This window comes from Myotis yumanensis, unplaced genomic scaffold (assembly GCF_028538775.1).
Source record: "Myotis yumanensis isolate MYYU_CA2020_CCGP unplaced genomic scaffold, mMyoYum1.0.hap1 SCAF_2, whole genome shotgun sequence".
Lineage (NCBI taxonomy): Eukaryota > Metazoa > Chordata > Mammalia > Chiroptera > Vespertilionidae > Myotis > Myotis yumanensis.
In genome coordinates, this window is record NW_027223753.1 from 210,776,648 (window position 1) to 210,796,469 (window position 19,822).

The 19,822-nt window shown below is 53.4% G+C and overlaps 1 protein-coding gene across 1 annotated transcript; it reads right to left on the reverse strand.

Annotated features, from left to right (window-relative positions):
• Positions 1-4,550: 4,550 nt before the first annotated feature.
• Positions 4,551-5,198, reverse strand: LOC139002335 (keratin-associated protein 10-8-like). Its single transcript, XM_070403675.1, has one exon. It carries the CDS (start codon positions 5,196-5,198, stop codon positions 4,551-4,553), a length of 648 nt encoding a protein of 215 aa, XP_070259776.1.
• Between the last annotated feature and the right edge of the window lie 14,624 nt (positions 5,199-19,822).

Consider the following 19,822-nt stretch of genomic DNA (forward strand, 5'->3'; position numbering starts at 1 on the left):
CCCTCCCCAGGACTTACAGTCAGTTCACTGCCCCGCCCGAGTCCCCAGAGCTGGAGGCAGAGCCGCTCAGCTCAGCACCAACTGTAGCCTTAGGCGGTCCCCTTCCTCAGCCTGTTTCCTCTTCCTTTAAAAAGTGGGTCTTTTCTCTTGGGAATCAGCCTAACAGAAATGCTTGCACCAAGACAGTTGTAAAAGGTGGTTAGGATCACAGTGTAATAGCAACAACAGCAAAAAGGGAGACAAGATGAGGACCATTAATAGAGGAATAAAGTCATTTTGAGGAAATCTGTTCATTGTCCTGGGGTGTTGCCTGCGTCCTGGGTTAGGTTGTTTGTGTCTTTAGGGTGTTGTTTACAACAGTCCTCCACCTCCTCTATTCCCTGTAAGATGGGAGAAGGTCTCAGTATGGCGAAAATGGAGTTTCATCTCTTTTGACAAGACCACTTCCCAGGAAGAGCTGTGTGTCCAAGGGCTTCACCCCAAGAGGCCAGGGATGTCTGGTGCCTCAGTTTTGGGGTATTGAGGCTGACCCCTGGGTCAGGTGCTGTCAGCCTGCTCCCCTGAAGCACTTCAGTCTCTGAGAATCACGACATAGATCCATGCCACCAAACATTGCCAATGGTGATTGTCTAAGTCAGTTATTCTGGCTTATTATTTTTTGGCTGGAATTCTTCTACAAAGAATAACTTTACTTTGAATATTTGCTTACCTAAAATACTGTTTTTACAGGAAAGGTCAGATACATGATTCATGCTGTCCTTTTTATCAATTTTCAGAAAAATTTTTGGTGTCCTGGTAACCTCTATAGATCTCCAATTATACACACACAGATGTGTATAAATGTGTGTATATATATGTAACTAGAGTCCCAGTGCATGAAATTCATGCACTCGGGGTGGGCGTCCCTCAGCCTGGCCTGTACCCTCTCGCAGTCTGGGAGCCCTTGGGGGTGTCCAACTGCCATGGAGGCAAGAGAGACTCCCGCCACCGCTGCTGAGCTCGCCAGCCCTGAGCCTGGCTTCTGGCAGAGCAGCACTCCCCCTGTGGGAACCCATTGACCACCAGGGGGCAGCTCCTGCAATGAGTGTCTGCCCCCTGATGGTCAGTGCGCATCATAGCAACCATTCGGCTGTCAGGATGAATGTGAGAGGACACAGGCCAGGACAAGGGACCCCACCAGTGCACGATTGGAGCCAGGGAGGGATGGGGAAGTTGGCCAGCTGGGGAGAGACCACAGGAGGGCTCCAAGGCATCTGGCCCATCTTGCTCAGTCCCAATCGGCTGGACCCCAACAGCAAGCTAACCCACTGGTCAGAGCATCTGCCCCCTGGTGGTCAGTGCACGTCATAGCAAACGGTTGAGTGGCCTTAGCATATCATTACCATATTACGCTTTGATTGGTTGAATGGCCCACTGGATGACTGGACAGCTAGCATATTAGGCTTTTATGATATAGGATTATACTTATGTAATGTATATACTTTACATATAAAGGGTGTCCCAAAATTCACGCAAGAAGTAATTTTGATAGAAAACACAGGTTTATAATTAAAAATTGTAAATTTTTTATTGATTCATAAAGTATACTGTATAGGGTTATGTACGGAATAGCACATCAGGTAAATGGCCTCCATGGCTTTGCTGGCACATACGCAAAGCCGTGGTCTTCATTGGTCTTCATTGTCCCTGCTCCTGGGCCATAATTGGTACTTGGTAATGCTTATCAAATTGAAGGGATTGAAATCAAAGGGCAACAGATATTAGAATCTGATTCAATAAACCAAGTAAAATTAGGCTTTTATTTTTTGTTATTGTTGTTGTTAATGCTCACGCAAAATTCAAATCTTGCGTGAATTTTGGGACACCCTTTATATATACAAACACACACACATATCTTACCTAATAATAGACAAACATGCAAATTGACCATCCCTCCGCTACGCCCACCAGCCAATCGGATGAGTATGTAAATTAACCCAACAAAGATGGCAGTTAATTTGCATACATAGGCGCCCAGCAGCCTGGGTTCCGGGAACATCATCGGCACCCAGGTCACTCCAAGGTAGGCCCGGTGTGGGCCCTGAGCAGCCCAGGAAGGGCCTGAGCCGGGGGCCTCCTGGGCAGGGCTGAGCCTGCCATTGGAGCCAAGGGGGCCCGAGGCCGTTAGGCCTGGGCAGAGGCGGAGCTGGGGATCGCGGGGAGCAGGGGCGGAGCTGTCAATTGCAGGGAGCTGGGGGTCCCCTGCCCAGGCCTAACACCTCAGCCAAAGGTGTTAGGCCTGAGCAGGGGCAGAGCCCGCAATGGTGGGGAGCAGGGGCAGAGCTGGTGATCGCAGGGAGCTGGGGGTAGGGGTGGAGCCGGCTATCGCGGGGAGCAGGAGCAGAGCCGGTGATAGCAGGGAGCTGGGGGGCCCCTGCCCAGGCCTAATGCCTCGGCCAGAGGCGTTAGGCCTGGGCAGGGGTGGAGCCGGCAATCGCAGGGAGCTGGGGGTAGGGGTGGAGCTGGCGATCGCGGGGAGCTGGGAGCAGGGGCGGAGCAGGCTATCGTGGGGAGTTGGTGGTCCCCTGCCCAGGCCTAACTCATCGGCAGGGGCCAAGCGGCGATCGGTGTGAACTACAGAGGAAACACCTTTTCTGACCGCTCATTGGCTAAGCTCCCTGTATGCCACTGGTAATATTCTTAGTAACTTGGGTAATAAGAATCCAAAAAGGTGATCTAGGGTTTTTCCACCTCACTCCTGGAGAAAAAAGGAAGGTCCACTGCTGGAGGGCTAAGAAATGTCATATCCTGCCCTAGCCAGTTTGGCTCAGTGGATAATGCCTCTGCATGCCGACCGCAGGGTCTGGGTTCAATTCTGACCAAGGGCATGTACCTAGGTTGCAGGCTCCTCCCTGGCCCGGGCCCAGGTCAGGGCTCATGCAGGAGGCAACCAATCAAAGTGTTCCTCTCACTTTGATGTTTCTCTCTGTCTTTCCCTTTCTCTTCCACATTCTCTAAAAATCAATGGAAACATATCCTCAGGTGAGGCTAAAAAAAAGAAGGAAAGAAAGAAATGTCATATCCTATGAAAGACACATCTTGAAAATGCCTAAAGAAAGTTGTCATTTTTTCATCGTGTAGGGACTGGAGTCTGTGTTGATGAAAACACCTTGATGGCTGCGGTGACTGGCAGTGGCTGCTGCAGTGGGGTGATAGGACTGGTGCCTTCCCCTGATCAGCCAGGTCGCCTCCCACAGGGAGCAGGGAGCGGGCCTAAGCCATCAGTAAGACATCCCCTGAGGGCAGGCCTTGAAACCTTGAGTAGGATGAGCGATGTCTGAACTGAGCTCTGCGCCTCTCCCAGGACCCATGGGGTCTTGTTGATGCTCAGAGCATTGGCCCCTGTGTCCGCCCCTGTGTCCGCCCCTGTGTCCGCCCCTGTGTCCGAGCAGCGTGCAGGCGCTCTCTGTGCAGGCGCTCTCTGTGCAGGCACCTCTCCTGGGGAGATCAGCGCCGTGCTAGGTACTGGGCTGTCAGCTCCTGACCAACAGGGTTTCTGCTGCTCCAAACTCCCCTTCACCTGGACGGGCAGGGGGACAGACATGGGCAGGAGCCCACGCCCCTCAAGGTCCAAGCCTCCAGCACTCACGCCCGCCTCCTGAGCCCAGCCTTGGAGGGCTGCCCACTGCGGGGAGGGTGGGCCGCTGGGTCGGGAAGGGAGACGAGCGTCCAGCTGCTCTGAACTTGGACTGGAGAGCGTCTTTATTGTCTGGCTCCTACCAGACCGAGCACCCAGAGCCCAGATTTGGAGTGGCCCAGGGGGCGCAGGGGAGGAGACAGCAAACACACATTTCCCGGACAAACGTTTTATTGATTTAGCAATTGGCTTTGTCACATGGAAAGCAAGCCGCCAGTCCTGCAGAGGAGGCTCCTGGGGCCCCTAGTGCACCCAGTGAGGGCTTTGTGGGTCCTCTCTTCTCAAAAAGGGATCGGGGGCATGTTCAAATCTGCATTAGGCGATGACTGTGGGTCCATGGACGGGAGAGGGGAGCAGCAGAAGGTGGGAGGGGGAGGGCCTGGCACCAACAGAGGGTGGGAGGGGGGAGGGCCTGGCACCAGCAGAGGGTGGGAGGGGGAGGGCCTGGCACCAATAGAGGGTGGGAGGGGGGAGGGCCTGGCACTAGCAAGAGAGTGGAAGGGGAGGGCCTGGCACCAACAGAGGGTGGGAGGGGGAGGGCCTGGCACCAGCAGAGGGTGGGAGGGGGAGGGCCTGGCAGCAGCAGAGGGTGGGAGGGGGAGGGCCTGGCACCAGCAGAGGTGGGGAGGGGAGGACCTGGCAGCAGCAGAGGGTGGGAGGGAAGGACCTGGCAGCAGCAGAGGGTGGGAGGGGAGGGCCTGGCAGCAGCAGAGGGGCTTTGGGGGCTCCCGGGGGAGGAGAACTGTGCTCAGGATCAAGGACAGCAGCTCCAGAGGCAGAAGATGGAGCGGATCAGCAGCAGGATGTCTGGGCCGAGGCGGGGACGCAGAAGGCCGAGCTGGAGGCAGAGCAGGGACATGCAGGAGGATGGGCATCAACAGCTGGGCTGGCAGGAGGAGGCGGGGCCACAGCAGGAGGAGGCGGGCACGCAGCAGGCAGGTCTGCACACGGGGCGGCAGATGAGGGACACGCAGGAGGAGGGTCTGCAGCAGGAGGAGGTGCAGGGGGTGGGTTGGCAGCAGGAGGAGGTTGAACAGGGGGCAGCCCCGCAGCAGACTGGTTTGCAGCAAACAGATGTGCAGCAGATGGGTTTGCAGCAGACGGGTTTGCAGCAGACAGGTCTGCAACAGATGGGTTTGCAGCAGACGGGTTTGCAGCAGACAGGTGTGCAACACACGGGCTTGCAGCAGACCGGTGTGCAACAGACAGGCTTGCAGCAGACAGACACACAGCAGGCCTGCTGGCAGGGGCAGGAGGTGCAACAGGTGGGCTGGCAGCAGCTGGGGACACAGCAGGAGGACTGGCAGCAGCTGGGGACACAGCAGGTGGGCTGGCAGCAGCTGGGGACACAGCAGGAGGACTGGCAGCAGCTAGGGACACAGCAGGAGGGCTCACAGCAGCTCTCTGGACAGTCGTCCACCTGCCAGGAGGAGTCGGTGCAAGAGTCACAGGACCCGGGCAGGCAGGCGCAGCTGTCATAGCTCAGGTCGCTAGAGCAGACGGACAGGGCGGATGCGGCCATGGTGGGCGGTGGGGCTGGAGGTGAGCTGGGAGGTGGGGGTGTGAGTGTGAGTGTGAGTGAGTGTGTGAGGTGCTTGGTCTGTGGGCTTTTATACCCTCCCAGTGTGTGTGTGTGTGGCCCCAGCAGGAGGCTCCCACGCCCGCCCTTCCTCGTTGGTGTTTACACTGGTTGCAGGAGAACCCTCATTAGCGCTGGTTTCTTTTCTATAATTAGGTTTTACTCATTAAAGTTGTGAGTGTGTTGCCGGACTCTGTTTTCCCATCTGTTCTTTTTTTGGCTCCAGAAAACTTGTGAAAAATATGAGGAAAGTTTTTGCTGAGTGACTGCCACTAGCGTCACATTCACGGAGGGACGAGGTGTGAAATGAACTCCCAGCCACTGACAGCCCCCGTCACGCCGGCCGTGCCGGGTGGGGGTGGGGTGCTGTGGGAAAGAGGCTCGGCGCCGTCACAGCCCGAACCTAAAGCGCCGCGAGGACGGTGAGGAGGGTCGGGCATGAACAAAACAGAAAACACTCGACCAAAAAATGCACAACGTATGCCCACTGGGGACTGACATAGTCAAGGGCAAAAACTCAGGGCTACCCAGTCCTCCACTCTCCCGGTCAGTCCACCATTGGCGTAATTTCAATCAAACTTAAAGGGAATCTTTTTGGCATACGAATTGGAGATCTAACACTGCCAGAAGATATTTGCCATGTGCATGATAGATGAAAGGTTAGTGTGAACATGAAAAAATCCTCACAACCAAGCCAGGAGAAGACACACGACAATCAGATACAAAAGGCAAACATTCACATTCCCTAAAGCACACGGGAAGCTACTTGGCCTCATTAATAATGATAATATCTCAGATTAGAACAGAACTGTGTTCCCTGTAGGATCAACCGAGACTTACAGTGCTGACCATGTCCAGAGCCGCTGAGTGCCGGGCCTCGCGCTTACTAACGCGTAGCAGGCGTGTTGTTCATGCGTGTATGATAACACATGCTATAAAGCTTACCACTTCAGCCAATTTAAAATGTGTAATTCAGTGGCATTTAGTACAGTGATGGTGCTGTGCAACCACGACCACTCTCTAGTTCCAGAACATTCTCATCACTACAAAGGAAATCCTATGCTATTAAGCAGTCCCGTCCTGTCCCTGCCAACCACTACTCTGCTCTCCTTCTCTACGAATTTGCCCATTCTGCTTATTTCACTGAGCACAAAGTTTTCAAGGTCCATCACGTGTCAGTGCTTCACTCCTTTTTACAGCTGAATAGTATTCCTTTGTATGGACATACCACCTTTTATTGATCTATCTTGACTTGGGTCAGGGTGGGGGTGGGGGTGGAAGATCAGTGTCAGAGGCTTCGACCCCACCCCCCTCCATATGACTGCTCCTCCTCCAAAGCCTAGTAGTGAATGGTAGGAATTGGATCAACTACGAAGGATGTCCATTTTACTGATATATCCAGGGACCCAGGAAAGACCGCTGGCTTGGTCTGTGAGCCCCATGGATTCACTCTGAGAGATGTCGCTAGGACTCCACTTACTACCTGCCCTCCCTATGTCTCCGTTTGACAGGGAGCCCATAATGATGCTTCAGGACTTCAGTATCCATCTGAACTTGAACCCTGTATTCAATAGTCCTTGTAATGCTAGGGCAGTGATGGCGAACCTATGACACGCGTGTCAGAGGTGACACGCGAACTCATTTTTTTGGTTGGTTTTTCTTTGTTAAATGGCATTTAAATATATAAAATAAATATCAAAAATATAAGTCTTTGTTTTACTATGGTTGCAAATATCAAAAAATTTCTATATGTGACACAGCACCAGAGTTAAGTTAGGGTTTTTCAAAATGCTGACACGCCGAGCTCAAAAGGTTCACCATCACTGTGCTAGGGTATTCCTTTTTTCTGGTGTATTGTTATATGTATGAATTCTGGAAGAGGAAGGACTATGTGCATTGGTCTTGATTGCAAGGTCTTTCCTTCTGGGGTGGGAGCATTTACACGGAGGAAATTGGCAACACATTCCTTGCATACTCTTCAAAATCTGTAAAAAACAAAAACAGAAATCAAGCCTGAATGATGATCAGAAAGGGGAGGGCAAGCACCCCAGTAGAAAGTCCTGATCCCTGGCCCAGCTCCTGGACCCGAGCCAGTCCTCAGACTGGAACACCTTGATTGCATCCAGTATACAGTTTCCAATCGTTTAACAACCAGCTCTCAAGCTTCTTGAGTATTTAATATTCAAGCTAGTACAGGTCAGCGCCAGCACGCTCCTGGCAGGGATCTCCTACCCTACCCCCGGGCATGCTGTGTTCTGGAAACCACCTCCAACAGCTCCCGGCCAGGTCCATTCACAGAGGTCTGGCTTTCCTCCCTGTGCCCGGCCCCCCCACCCCCCTTTTGCTTATTCCACCTAATGGAAATAGCTGTATTAAGTTTTGGGTTATTTTCCTTTGTTTTTTAATATCACCAAAAATATGTGTGTATTGTCCCCCTTCCTTACACAGAGGGTGGCATATTGCACACATTGGCCTGCACCTTGCATTTTTCACTTACCAGTAGATCCTGGAGATCACTCTACAGCGGTTATGGAGACCTTCCCCCTCTCTTCAATAGTGTATCTTCGGGATAGATTCCTAGAATTTATTTTATTATTTATTATATATCACCGGGTCATTATGTCAGTTTGCTGGACAGTCTCAAATCCCTCTTTGTATGGCTTGTTCCATTTTGCATTCCCACAGTGTGAGAGGATGCCTTGGTACAGTTCTCCAAACTGGATGTGTCTGAAAGCTTTTGGCTTCTTATCAATCTGACTAGAGGCCCGATGCACAAAAATTTGTGCAAGAGTAGACCTTCCTTCCCCCAGCTGCTGGCACCGGCTTCCTGGGACCCGCGCTGGCTTCCCTCCCGTCCCAGCTTCATCCAGAGGATGTCCGGCCTAATTAGCATATTACCCTTTTATTATTATAGATAACTGGGAAATAGAATCTCTTTCTTAAAGATGTACCTTTCTCTCAGTGTGAGTTTGAGCAACTTTTTGTTCATTCAAGGCCACTTATATTCCTTTCTCTGTGACCTGCTGTTCATATCTCTTGCTCATGGAAAAAAAATGGATTTGTTGGTCTTTTTCTTCCCTGATTTCTGGCAGCATTTAAATATTAGGAACATAGCACATTTTCTCTAGTATATGTTTTAATTATTTTCTCCTAATTTGTTTTTTTTGTCTTATATTTTCCTATGGTATTATATCTATCTATCTATCTATCTATCTATCTATGATCTGTCCATTTTTATGTAGAACAAAGGGAACAAAGAGAGTTGAACAATTTTACAGCTCACCAGGGTTTCTGTCCTTCCCATTGTAGGTCAACTTCCTTTATTGTGTAATCACATCCTTGTCTCAGTAGCTGGTGAGCCGGGTCCCACTTGCCTCCTCACCACCCAGTGCCCCTACCGGTTCCCCCCTCCCACCCTTGCCTTGCTCTCCTCGTCTGAGCTCAGAGAATTGCCATGATGCCACATCCCGGCCTCTCCTTTCTTCTGGAGTTTCACCCTTCAGGACCCAGATACCTTCTTTTTAAAACCTTCCCCGGTCCCGCTCAGCTCCAGCTGAGCTGCTATGGCGGGTGTCTCCTAGGCCAGTGATGGCGAACCTATGACACGCGTGTCAGAGGTGACACTCGAACTCATTTTTTGGTTGATTTTTCTTTGTTAAATGGCATTTAAATATATTTAAAAAATCAAAAATATAAGTCTTTGTTTTACTATGGTTGCAAATATCAAAAAATTTCTATATGTGACACGGCACCAGAGTTAAGTTAGGGTTTTTCAAAATGCTGGCATGCTGAGCTCAAAAGGTTCGCCATCACTGTCCTAGGCCGACCCAGGTGGTCCCCGCTGAGCTCCTGTGGCAGGTGTAACCTATGCTAACACAGGTGGTCCGCAATGCTGGGTAGGCTTGGTTTTGACATTTATTTCATGTGTGTAAATCTGGTTTGTCCAACATGACATCACACACCAAGTCAAGATCAACAACGCCTGTATTTCATCGACTCAAAGCCACATGTTAACATCGCTAAAATGGGGAGACATCTTCCCAAAGATGGCACGTCCTGGGCCCGATGACAGTGCTCTGTTGCTGAGAGGCAGGTGAAATAGCGAGGCATCTTACTGGGGATGAGGGCTGAGTCTTGACCCAATAGGCCTTCCTGGGATTTGTGTGTACCCGTTAGTGCTTTGCCCCACAACGAATGAACATCAAGCCCCTTGCGATGTGAATTACCTGAAAGCCTCAAGCTAAAATCAAGCTGCCTACTTACTGTAGCTTCACCAGACCTCCTTTTGGGTTTCAAAAGCAAAAACAAAAAAAAAAGGAGCCCTTTTCTTCAGAGTCAAAAGTATGTCCTTATTTCAAAAAGAAAAGGAATATCTCAATGAAACAAGCATTGAGCAACTGTATGCAAGCACCAGGCCTCGAGCCAGGGATACCACTTTAACAGGGTGGCCCGGGCTTCTCGTATGTATAGCCTGGGGGCGGGGGGGTGGCTGACCTGGATGGAGGTGGAGGGGATGTGAGCGTGGTTCTCTGTTCTTAGAGAGAGGAAGCCATGGCCTCTTCCTTCCACCTCCCGCCCCCAAATGTGCCAGGAGTAGTCAAGGCTGTCTACAGGACTAATGGAGATAGGAATTCTATTGATGACAATACAAGATACAGATGAGAATGCCTCCCTCTGCTGCATTTGGGGTGCCAGGTCAGACACAGATGAGAATGCCCCCCCTCGGCTGCATTTGGGGTGCCAGGTCAGATACAGATGAGAATGCCACCCCCCTCAGTGGCATTTGGGGTGCCAGAGGGGCTGGGGTGGGATGGACAGAACAGGGATCTAGCACAGATGTACCCTGTACCACAAAACCCTGGTGCCCCTCCTTCCAGTGGAGATGGGGTTTGGTTTCTCGGCCGCCCTCTAAGAAGCCCAGTGGGTAGAGTGTCGGCCTGCAGACTGAAGGGTCCCGGGTTCAATTTCGGTCAAGGGCATATGCCTGGGTTATGGGCTCGATCCCTAGTAGGGAGCATGCAGGAGGCAGCTGATCAATGATTCTCTCTCTCTCTCTCTCTCTCTCTCTCTCTCTCTCCCTTCCTCTCTGAAATCAATAAAAATATATTTTAAAAACATTAAAGAAGCCCCAAAACTCTTCCTCAGGGAGGCAGGAGGGCGCTGTGCATGTGACCTGTGACCCGTGTCCCCTGCTGGTCAGTTCGCCCTGGAATGCACTGGGAGGGCTCTGCAGAGGCTGAGGGTTTGGAGAGCGCCCGGGGAATGAGGTCACAGTGATTTCTCAGGAGGCTCACTGGGCACGTGAGGTCTCAGGCTTCAGGCGACCTCCCCGTGGAGGGCAAGCACTCCCTTCGCAGCCTGCCACCTGCACGGCCCACAGTCAGTCATGAGAGCAGGACTCATCCACCTGGAATGTCAATATTTGGGTTCGGGATGACTGAGTTCATGCCAGCACCAGTTATACTTGTGAAACAGGAAGAAAAACCAAAACACGTCTCTGATAAAAACAGTGCTGTTTTAGGTGGAAACACCTCCCCGCCCCACTCCCCTGCTTATCTTATCACCGTTTGTAAAGGTTTTCTAATGAACTCTCTCTCCCCTTTGTCCTCCAGCCACTGGCCATCTTGTCTCCATACACTGGGTGTAGAGAAGATTAGATCAAGAATAAACCCTAATTTATGGTCAAACAAAAGAAAATCAATCAACAAAACCAGGTCCAGGAAGCTGAGCTGCTGCCTTGGTTGCCAGCTCGTTGGCGGCCTCCACGGAACCTGGCAACCCTCCCACTGCATACAGCCCAGGCACCGGCTCTGGGGACAGAGAAAACCTTGCAACACAACCCAGCAGCTGACTCTTGTCCAGGGGGTCCCATCAGTGTCCTTACCATGTGCCTCCCATGTCCTTATCTGGAGCAACACCACAGTGACCATCCAAAATGCCCTCTTAACGTCAAACCAGGTAAGTTCTCATCATATCATAAACCCTCCGAACATCCCGGGAGCATTCCCTTGCAAATAACAGGCACCCCGACCAACCCAGGCCCCACAGGAGGGCAGTGGTCCAAGGATGCCATCAGGGACCCTTGCTCTCTCCTCTCTCTGCTCTACTACCCTAATGTTGGCCTTCACTCCCTAGTTCATTGCTTTGTGGTCACAAGTTGGCTGCCACAGCTCCGGGCATTGCTTCTGTGTTTCAAGGAGGAAGAGAAAAAATGGGAGAAGAAAGGATAGTATCTGTTTAGTTTTTCTCGGAAGCCCCAGCGGATTTCTGCTTATGTCTTATTTACCGGAAGTGTCCCGTGGCCACCCCCAGCTTCAAGACAGTCTGCGAAGGTGAACACTTCCAGCTGGACACGGGACCTGCCTGGATAATGGAAGCCCAGTTCGTCGGGATGTGGGGAATAGATATCAGGTTGACAATCCCTGTCCAGGGGTGAGGTCTGTGCTTTAAGAAGCAATGAACTCAGTGTGGGGAGGGGCTAGCACACACCATCAGGCCGTGCTTGCTTACATTCTTACTGCGAAACGCTCCCATTCTTTGGGGGATGTGAGCATTTTACCCTGAAAGAACTGAGGCTGCTGGTGCTCGTCAGCAGGTGACATTCTGCTCAGGTGACCTGGATACCGGGGTGCTGGGCAGAAGGAAAAGAAGGCCTGGCTGTCGGGGAGATGGCCTCGGTGTGAGGAGGTCCAGGGGTGCTAGCGGCTGCCCGAGGCCCGCTCTGCTGCATCCTGCTTCGTGCGGAGTGTTCGTTTCAGGCATGTGGCTCTCACCGCAGTCAGTGGTGGAACCCACTGCCCGCTCCCCCATAACAAGTTCATTCTGGACCCACCTTCCCTGACCCACTTTTACCCCTGAGCGGACACCTGAATCTCAGGGGTGTCTATTGTTTGAATTACAAGCATATGACAAAGAATGGCAAATATTGACACGGGTGCCTGCATGCCAGGCACTGCCCTGGGGCTCAGCCAGGCCACACGCTCTGTTTCGATCTCCACGCACACGGAGGAAACAGGGTTGTCGCCTGTCTTGCGTGAAGAGCTCTATCAGTGCCCCCAAACCCCCGTTCACACCTGGGCACGTCCCCCCAAACGGGACTGCCTGTGGCCAGAGGCCCATCCGGGACTGTCACCCACAGGCTCCGTCTCCGAGTGGCAGCTCCCGGGCGGTAGACCTGGCCCCGTGCACTTTTGTGGGCTCCCAGCTAGACACCCCTTTGGTAACGGCACTTCCGTGGGGCAGAGCCTGGCAGAGAGCAGGATGGAGGTGCCTCGGCGCCTTCCCGACCGCAGCCCCCGGTGGGACCGCCGCTTCCTCTGCTCAGTGCGCCTCTGAGTCGCCGCTCAGACAGGCTGGGGATCAGGGCTCTGTCCACTGTCCTCGGTGAGAGGGAGACTGGGCCCGAGCTCAGCTCTGGGGACAGTGCAGCCCCACATGTCACTAAGTGGAGCAAACGGAGCACAGAACACGGATGTGTGATGGGGACAGGAGCAGGCAGTTCTTCGCTCCCTAAATCAAGTTCACCCGCTCAGCTTCTGGTCCCCTGTGGGCTGGGCAGTGGGCGCCGGGAAGGGCCTGAGGGATCCCTGCTTCGAGTGAGTCTGCCCGCTGACTCCTGCCCAGTTCATCCGGGCACCTCCCAGGTGGCAACAGCCCCTGGGCCCAGGCGGAGTCCCTGACCCTCTGGCACCTCCACAGCCCTACCCGCCCCACGCCCCCCGACTCGGGGGTGCCAGCTCCGGCCTTCACCCCCTACCCATCATCCCAAGCTCCGCTCCTGGCCCCTCATCCTGTGTGAGGGTCTAGACTCCGAAACCAAGGCCTGGCCTGCTCCCTGGGGTAAGGGACCCCCAGGATTTGAGGCGTGGGAAGGCGGTCAAGCAGCTCTGACACAGGGAATCGGGGTCATGTGAGAATGCCGTGTTTGGCTAAGAACTGGTGGCTACGGAGTGGACGCTGGCCCCGGGCCCCCTCGCAGGCACGTGGGCAGTCCCTGTGGGTGTGGGCCCCGGGTCCGACCGCAGCCCCGATGCCCTCCCTCTCCTGCTATCTTGCTCCCTCCCTGGCTCCGCTTTTATCGTCACACGTGAGGATGTGCGAGCCTTACAGCCCTGGAACAAGGTAGATAAGTAATCAGAGCAGAGCCGTGTGGCCTGCGGGGAGGCGAGTAGGCCCCGGGCGGGCACCACGCAGGCCTCTCCTGCCCAGAAAGTACACAGGGCCCCGGCCCTCGGGCAGCCGCCCAGCACGGCTGCTTGTTGGGGTGGTTTGGCTTCTTGTGCTGGTTCTCCAGTGGAGCATGTCGGGTCACCATCATAAATGCAGAGAGAGAGACAGACAGACAGACAGACAGAGACAAAGAGAGATGCATATAGAACACAGAGACAGAGAGAGAGAGACAGAGACAGAGACCGAGAGCAGGGGGTGGGGGGGGAGAGAGAGAGAGAGAGAGACTGGGGAGGGAGTGCATTTCTCTCTGTAGACCAGGGTGTGGAGGAAGCAGCCCTGAGTGGCCTCCCAGTGGCTTTCCCCGCGGTGCCAGTAATGCCATCGGCCCACAGCTCACCCTACCTCACCCCAAGCCCAGGGCCCTTGCACTGCCAGCTCAGCCTTCCTCCTCCCCAGGTGGCAGAGGTGTGTTGTGTCTGGTCCGAACGTGGCTGAGTCACAGGGGAGGCCTTCCAGGAAGAGGGAACTGGGTCAGTGTCAGCACAGCAGGGACACACGGGGACTGTCAGGAACCTGAGTCCTTGGCGACCCTGAGGCCGGCTCTGGTCAGGGCTTCTCCCCTGCTTTCCTCCCTCCTGTCCAGAGGGGGCGCTCTTTCTGTCCCTCTCAGGGCTGCCATCCTCTCCTGGACCCAAAGGAGGACTTCCTGGAGTTCCTCTCCGTCCACACCCCTGCCAGGTGTCCCACCTGGCCCCCATGCCCGTCTCTCACACCCACAGCCAGTCCACGCTGGCATCCTAAGGTTCCTTCCCGCCCCGTTTTCCACCCCAGCCCTGACCCCCGGGGCCAGCTCCTCCTTCCCGGGGCGGGCGATGCACTTTAATCGCTTCCCTCTGTCCAGCCCGATGCGTCGGACCCAGCTTCTCCACTTCGGTGACGAGGTCTCACAGATACACTTCAGCGGAACCTGCCGTGGCTCCCATGCTTCTAGGACAGTGGTTCTCAACCTTCCTAATGCCGCGACCCTTTAATACAGTTCCTCATGTTGTGGTGACCCCCAATTACATTGTTACAAATTGAACATAATTAAAGCATAGTGATTAATCACAAAAACAATATGTAATTATATATGTGTTTTCCGATGGTCTTAGGCAACCCCTGTGAAAGGGTCGTTCAACCCCCAAAGGGGTCGCGACCCACAGGTTGAGAACCGCTGTTCTAGGGGAATGTCAAGTGAGTGCCAACTCAACCCTTCCCGATCCTTCTGTGCAGCTCAGCTTGGCAACGTGCAATGTTCAGAAAAGGGAAAAGGTGTTTAATTCTTCCTGAAGCCGCTAAACGGAATGAGTTATTTCACAGCACACGGAAAAACTACCTAACTCCCCTCCCCACAGCTGGCCCAAAGACCCCTGCTCCCTGACTCCCCTAACCTCCGTCCACTCACCCCTGCCTCAGCGGCTGGCAACTCTGGCCTCTCTCTGAGCCCCTTCGTGCCCTCACCATGCGCGATCCTGGGAGTTAAGCGAGGGCAGGCCACCAGCCAGGCCGTGGAACAGTCGTCAGTTCCTCCAGCTGCCCCGGAGGAAGGCGGTCCCTTCGCGCTGTCCTCTCATCTATTAGATTTTGCTTTGTTTTTAACTCTAAAGACCCTTGAACTTCATGGGAATCCTGCATTCGTTTTCTATTGTCCCATCTCTCAGTGCCCCCAAATCACTAGACTTTGAGATGAAATCCTATTGCATCGTGACGCCTCTCAAATCTCTCTCTGTCTGACCCCACCATCCCAGCTGCTAAAGAGATTCTCCTGACGTCAGAGAAACAACCCCCCTCAAGTGTGAGCTCCCCACTCCAGAGGAGTGTTATCCTGATGGCCACGCCCCTTCACGCCACCCGCCCAGACCTTGCTTCTGCACTCTGACCCCTTAGTTCTTCCGATGGCTCGGGGATGGAAAGTGGGCAACAGGGCGGCAGGAGCTTGGTGGGGCTGTGGGGGCGGGGCAGGCTGCGGGAGTTTGCCGAGGACACGGCATTTTCTCCCATCGCAGGTGCATGCACCTCAAGCCCCCGTGTCACTGCCACCCACCGCCTCTGGGAGAGACTAACTGTGCCACAGCCCCTCCTTCCACCGTCACCCCACAACCGCCCACCCCCAGCAGCAGGCGTGTATGTAGATGTTTGCATTACAAACGCTCTCCTAACACTTTGGGCCCGTTTCACCTTAACAGACACAACTGCTCACTCAGACCCAGTCCCTCTGCCTGCGTGTTTCTGACTGAGATTCATAATCCCGCTTCCGGTGGGTGGAGAAGGGCCGGTTACAGAGCGTCATCTTGACCGATGGCAAAGAATACACACCAGGCAACTGTTGCCGTGTGAGTCATATTAACGCCGTGGCCTGGAGTTTCTGAGAGCGCTCGGCTGTGGAGCGTAAACTGTGATATAAGCAGGTGAAGTCTGGAGCACTATCTGACCAGGACCCGCAGGGCTGCATTAATGAAAAGAGCATGACTGCCCACGTTCCTTCATCGGGGTCCTAAGTGAGTTCCACGCTGGCTATTGGGGCTGAACGGATGGTTTGGAGCAATGATCCCAGTGAAAACAACTATAAACTGGAGAGAGTGTCTTTTTAAACTGTTGGAAGGAACTGGAGCCCCAAAAAGGTGGTGAAACGGTACGAATGAAGATCTAGGCAAAGGTGGAAAGCAGGGAGGTACAACCAGCGTTGGCTGCTGCCCTTGTCGGGGAGGCGGCCGAGTCAAGAAGGGAGGTGAGAAGCTGAATGAATGGCCCTCTGGCCACCTGGTGAGATGGGAGGACAAGAGCAGGAGTCCAGGCCGGCCAGGGTTAGGGTCTTTATTTTTTTTTAAATATATTTTTATTTATTTCAGAGAGGAAGAGAAAGAGGGAGAGATAGAAACATCCATGATGAGAGAGCTTCATTGATCGACTGCTTCCTGCACGCCCCACACTGGGGATCAAGGCCACAACCCAAGCATGTGTCCTGGTCGGGAATTGAACCGTGACCTCCTGGTTCAAAGATCAATGCTCAACCACTGAGCTATGCTAGCCGGGCCAGGGTCAGGGTCTTCATGCTCCTGCAGCTTTGAGTTGGGAGCCCCATGGGCCACACCCTCAGATTAGGAAGGGACAAAAACCAGACCTCCTGCGGACTAGAACTCAGGTTTTGTTGCTGCTTATTATTATAGAACATGTATAGAAAGTCACCATGGGTCCTAAGAAAGTCAGTGATAGCAGCAAAGTGAAAGGAAAACTGTGAGAACAATGAAAGAATTTTAAAAAGCGTGTCTGATCTGGCTACTGAATATGGCATGATTAGCACAATCTCAAAACATAGAGGCTATCAAGAGTACGAATGTTGTTAAGGGTGTGAAAGTGCTCATGAAATGACAGTCGCAGGCAATTGAAGAGGTAGAAAAATGGTTGATTTGGATCAATGAAAAATAGCAAAAAAAATAAAAATAGCTAGCCAGTGGTAGCATTTTGGAGGCAGTGATGTGCGCTAAAGCGAAGATGCTACGTCTGACCTCCCTGGGACAAGGGGTGTTCGATAAATGTAAGAAGAGACGTGCCATTCATAGTGTAGTGAGGCTGCCAGTCCTAACCAAGCAGCTGCTGGTGATTCCGGGACAGAATTTCAGGAATATGTAGAGGCCGAGGGATTTGCTCCCCAACAAGTGTTCAGTTGTGGTGACACAGGCCTCTTCTGGGGGAAAACGTCCAAGAGGACCCACGTCACACAGGAGGGGAAGTCATTGCAGGACACACGCCATGAAGGACAGGCTGATGTTACGTCCTGTGGGAATGGGAGGAGGGGCTTTAAATGGAAGCCTCTACTCACCTACCATTCTGAAAACCCGCGAGTTTTCAAGAAAAATTATATCATGAAAAACAAGTTGTGTGTGATGGGGAGGGCTAATAGCAAAGGTTGGGTAACCAGGCAATTTTCTGAGTGGACGTTGAAGTGTTTGCCCCGAGTGTGAAGAAATACCTCTGGGGAAAGCAGCTGCCACTCAGGGCACTTGTCATGGGGCGGAGCTGGTGGAGGAGCACGGCCTCATCACTGCTAGGTCCTCGCCGCCAACCCCATTCCTCCCGTCCAGCCCACGGACCAGCAGGTCATTTCTAACTTAAAAAAACTCTACACATCACCAGGCCGGAGCAGCTCAATAGCTGAGCATCAACCTATGAACCAGGAGGTCACGGTTTGATTCCCAGTCAGGACACATGCCTGGGTGGTGGGCTCAGTCCCCAGTAGGGGGCGTGCAGGAGACAGCTGATCAATGATGCTCTCTCATCATTGATGTTTCTATGTCTCTCTCCCTTCCTCTCTGAAATCAATAAAGACATATTTTAAAACAAGGAAGAAAAAAAAAGAAACTCTACACAAAGGCCCTGTTTCAGAGGTGTTTTGAGGTGATCTCTGAAACTATTAAACCCTCAGGGAGTTCTGGAAGGAGCTTTTTATTCATTTTGGAAGGAATATTTAATATCCTCACTCGCTGAGCTTCGAGAGCAGACACTTTGTGAGCATGGTGACCCACTCCTTGTATGACAGTTGGGATTGGGGTTCCAAACACGCTGGGGCCATAGCCAGGTGCGAATGCTGATGAGAGACAGGAAGGCCTGGGAGACAGGAGCACACAAAGCAATGGGAGGGAGAAGAGGATGGGGGGTGGGCCTTCCCGAGGAGGACAGAACCCGGGCAGGTAAGGGGGTCCCTCCTGAGGGTGAAGGACAGGGGAGGGGAGCAGAGCAGCTCTCCCAGGCTGGGGAGAGACACGCAGAGGGACAGGAGCGATGGGAAGGACGTACTCCAGCCTCTGGGCATTTCCTGGTGCATCAAGACGGCTCACGCAAGTTGACATCACACTGGACAACGTTTTGACCGTAATTTGGAGTTTCAGGCTGCTTTACAATGTTATAAACCCTAGTTTTGTTTCATAATGTTCCTGTAAAGTAGATGAAACGCTATTTTCATTTTATGGAATGAACTGAGCAAACAGACAACTGGCTCCCGGTCACACAGCCAGTCAGTGACTAAGCAGAGAGGTACATTCCAGAACTACTGGTTCCCAGCATGTTGGCAAAGTCCGCAGGCTGGCACCCCGGGCTTTCCCCTCTCTGTCTCCTCCCCACTGCACACCCACCCCTGGGGCTCGCCTGCGATGAGAGAGAGTGAGCAGAGGGCCAGGAGTGGGGAGACTGGCTAAACGAGGGAGCAGGCAGGTTGGTGGAAACGAGGAAAAATGCTGCTCACAGCTCAGGAGGTACTGGACTGCAGGGAAAACACTCTCCCAGCTGCTCGTTGGTCATCTGCCTCTCAGGCTCACCCCCTGAGCACAGGTGGCTCCCCAACATTCCACTCATCACCTCCTATGAAGCAGTCGATGTCACCCAGGCTCCCTCCAATTAATCCCCTCCTGAAACACATGAGGTGTGTTTGCAGCCTGGATAAGGGAGGGCTGGCCTGGTCACTCTCGTCCGAGAGCCCATCGGCTCATAGACACACTGCCTGGGGTCAGCCAAGCCTCAGAGCAGGGCGACCGAGCACATAGGGGCCCCTTAGGGTTCCTGGAGAGACACACGGCCACGTCCCCTGGGCTGGGAGCCCCCTGCCCCAGAGGAGGGAGTGGCAGGAGGGAGTTGATTCTGAAGCCAGACTTGGTCCTTCTGTGGTCCCAACTCAGTGACTCTCGGACACAAGGTCCTTCTCTGTGGCTTTCAGCTGAGGTGGGGCCAACCCAGCGAAGACTCTGGGACAAAGATTGTGTTCGGGGCCCTTCCATCCCCTCCTGCACTTTAGATCCCTCAGCCCGGCGGGACCCAGATGTCCCCTCACCCTTCTTCCTACACAGCCAGCTGTCACTGAGCAGGAGGAGGGCAGGCTAATACCAATTCTCACTCAAGTAGAACAGGCTGATGAGGATTGTAGTAAGTTGTACCTCATGACAGAATCCTGCTTAACCAGGAAACCAGTCTCTGAATGTAGCAGCCAGGCTATCGTTGCCAGACTGGTAGAATTCATGGACTCACTCACCCATTTACTCATTCGTTTCACTGTGGAAGCTGCTGGAAACCCATCTCACATGTGGGAGCACACAGGACATGCTTTCCCTCTGTGTGGGACACGGCGCCCTCTCCCCTGCCCTCCACAGGACTCCTAGGGGTGGGCGCCTGGGAGCTGGGCCCCTGGCCTCTCCCTCCAGAAGAGCCCCACCTAGTCACTGAGTAGAAGATGGGGGAGTGGGCTTTTGGGGCTGTCCTTTCCTCCCAGGATCAGCCTGGTAGGGCTCTGTTGCCCCTTTGCCTTCAAATCAGGGTTCCGAGTTCAAGGAGCCTGAAGGGAAGTCAATTTTAGGACGACAGTGGGGATTACC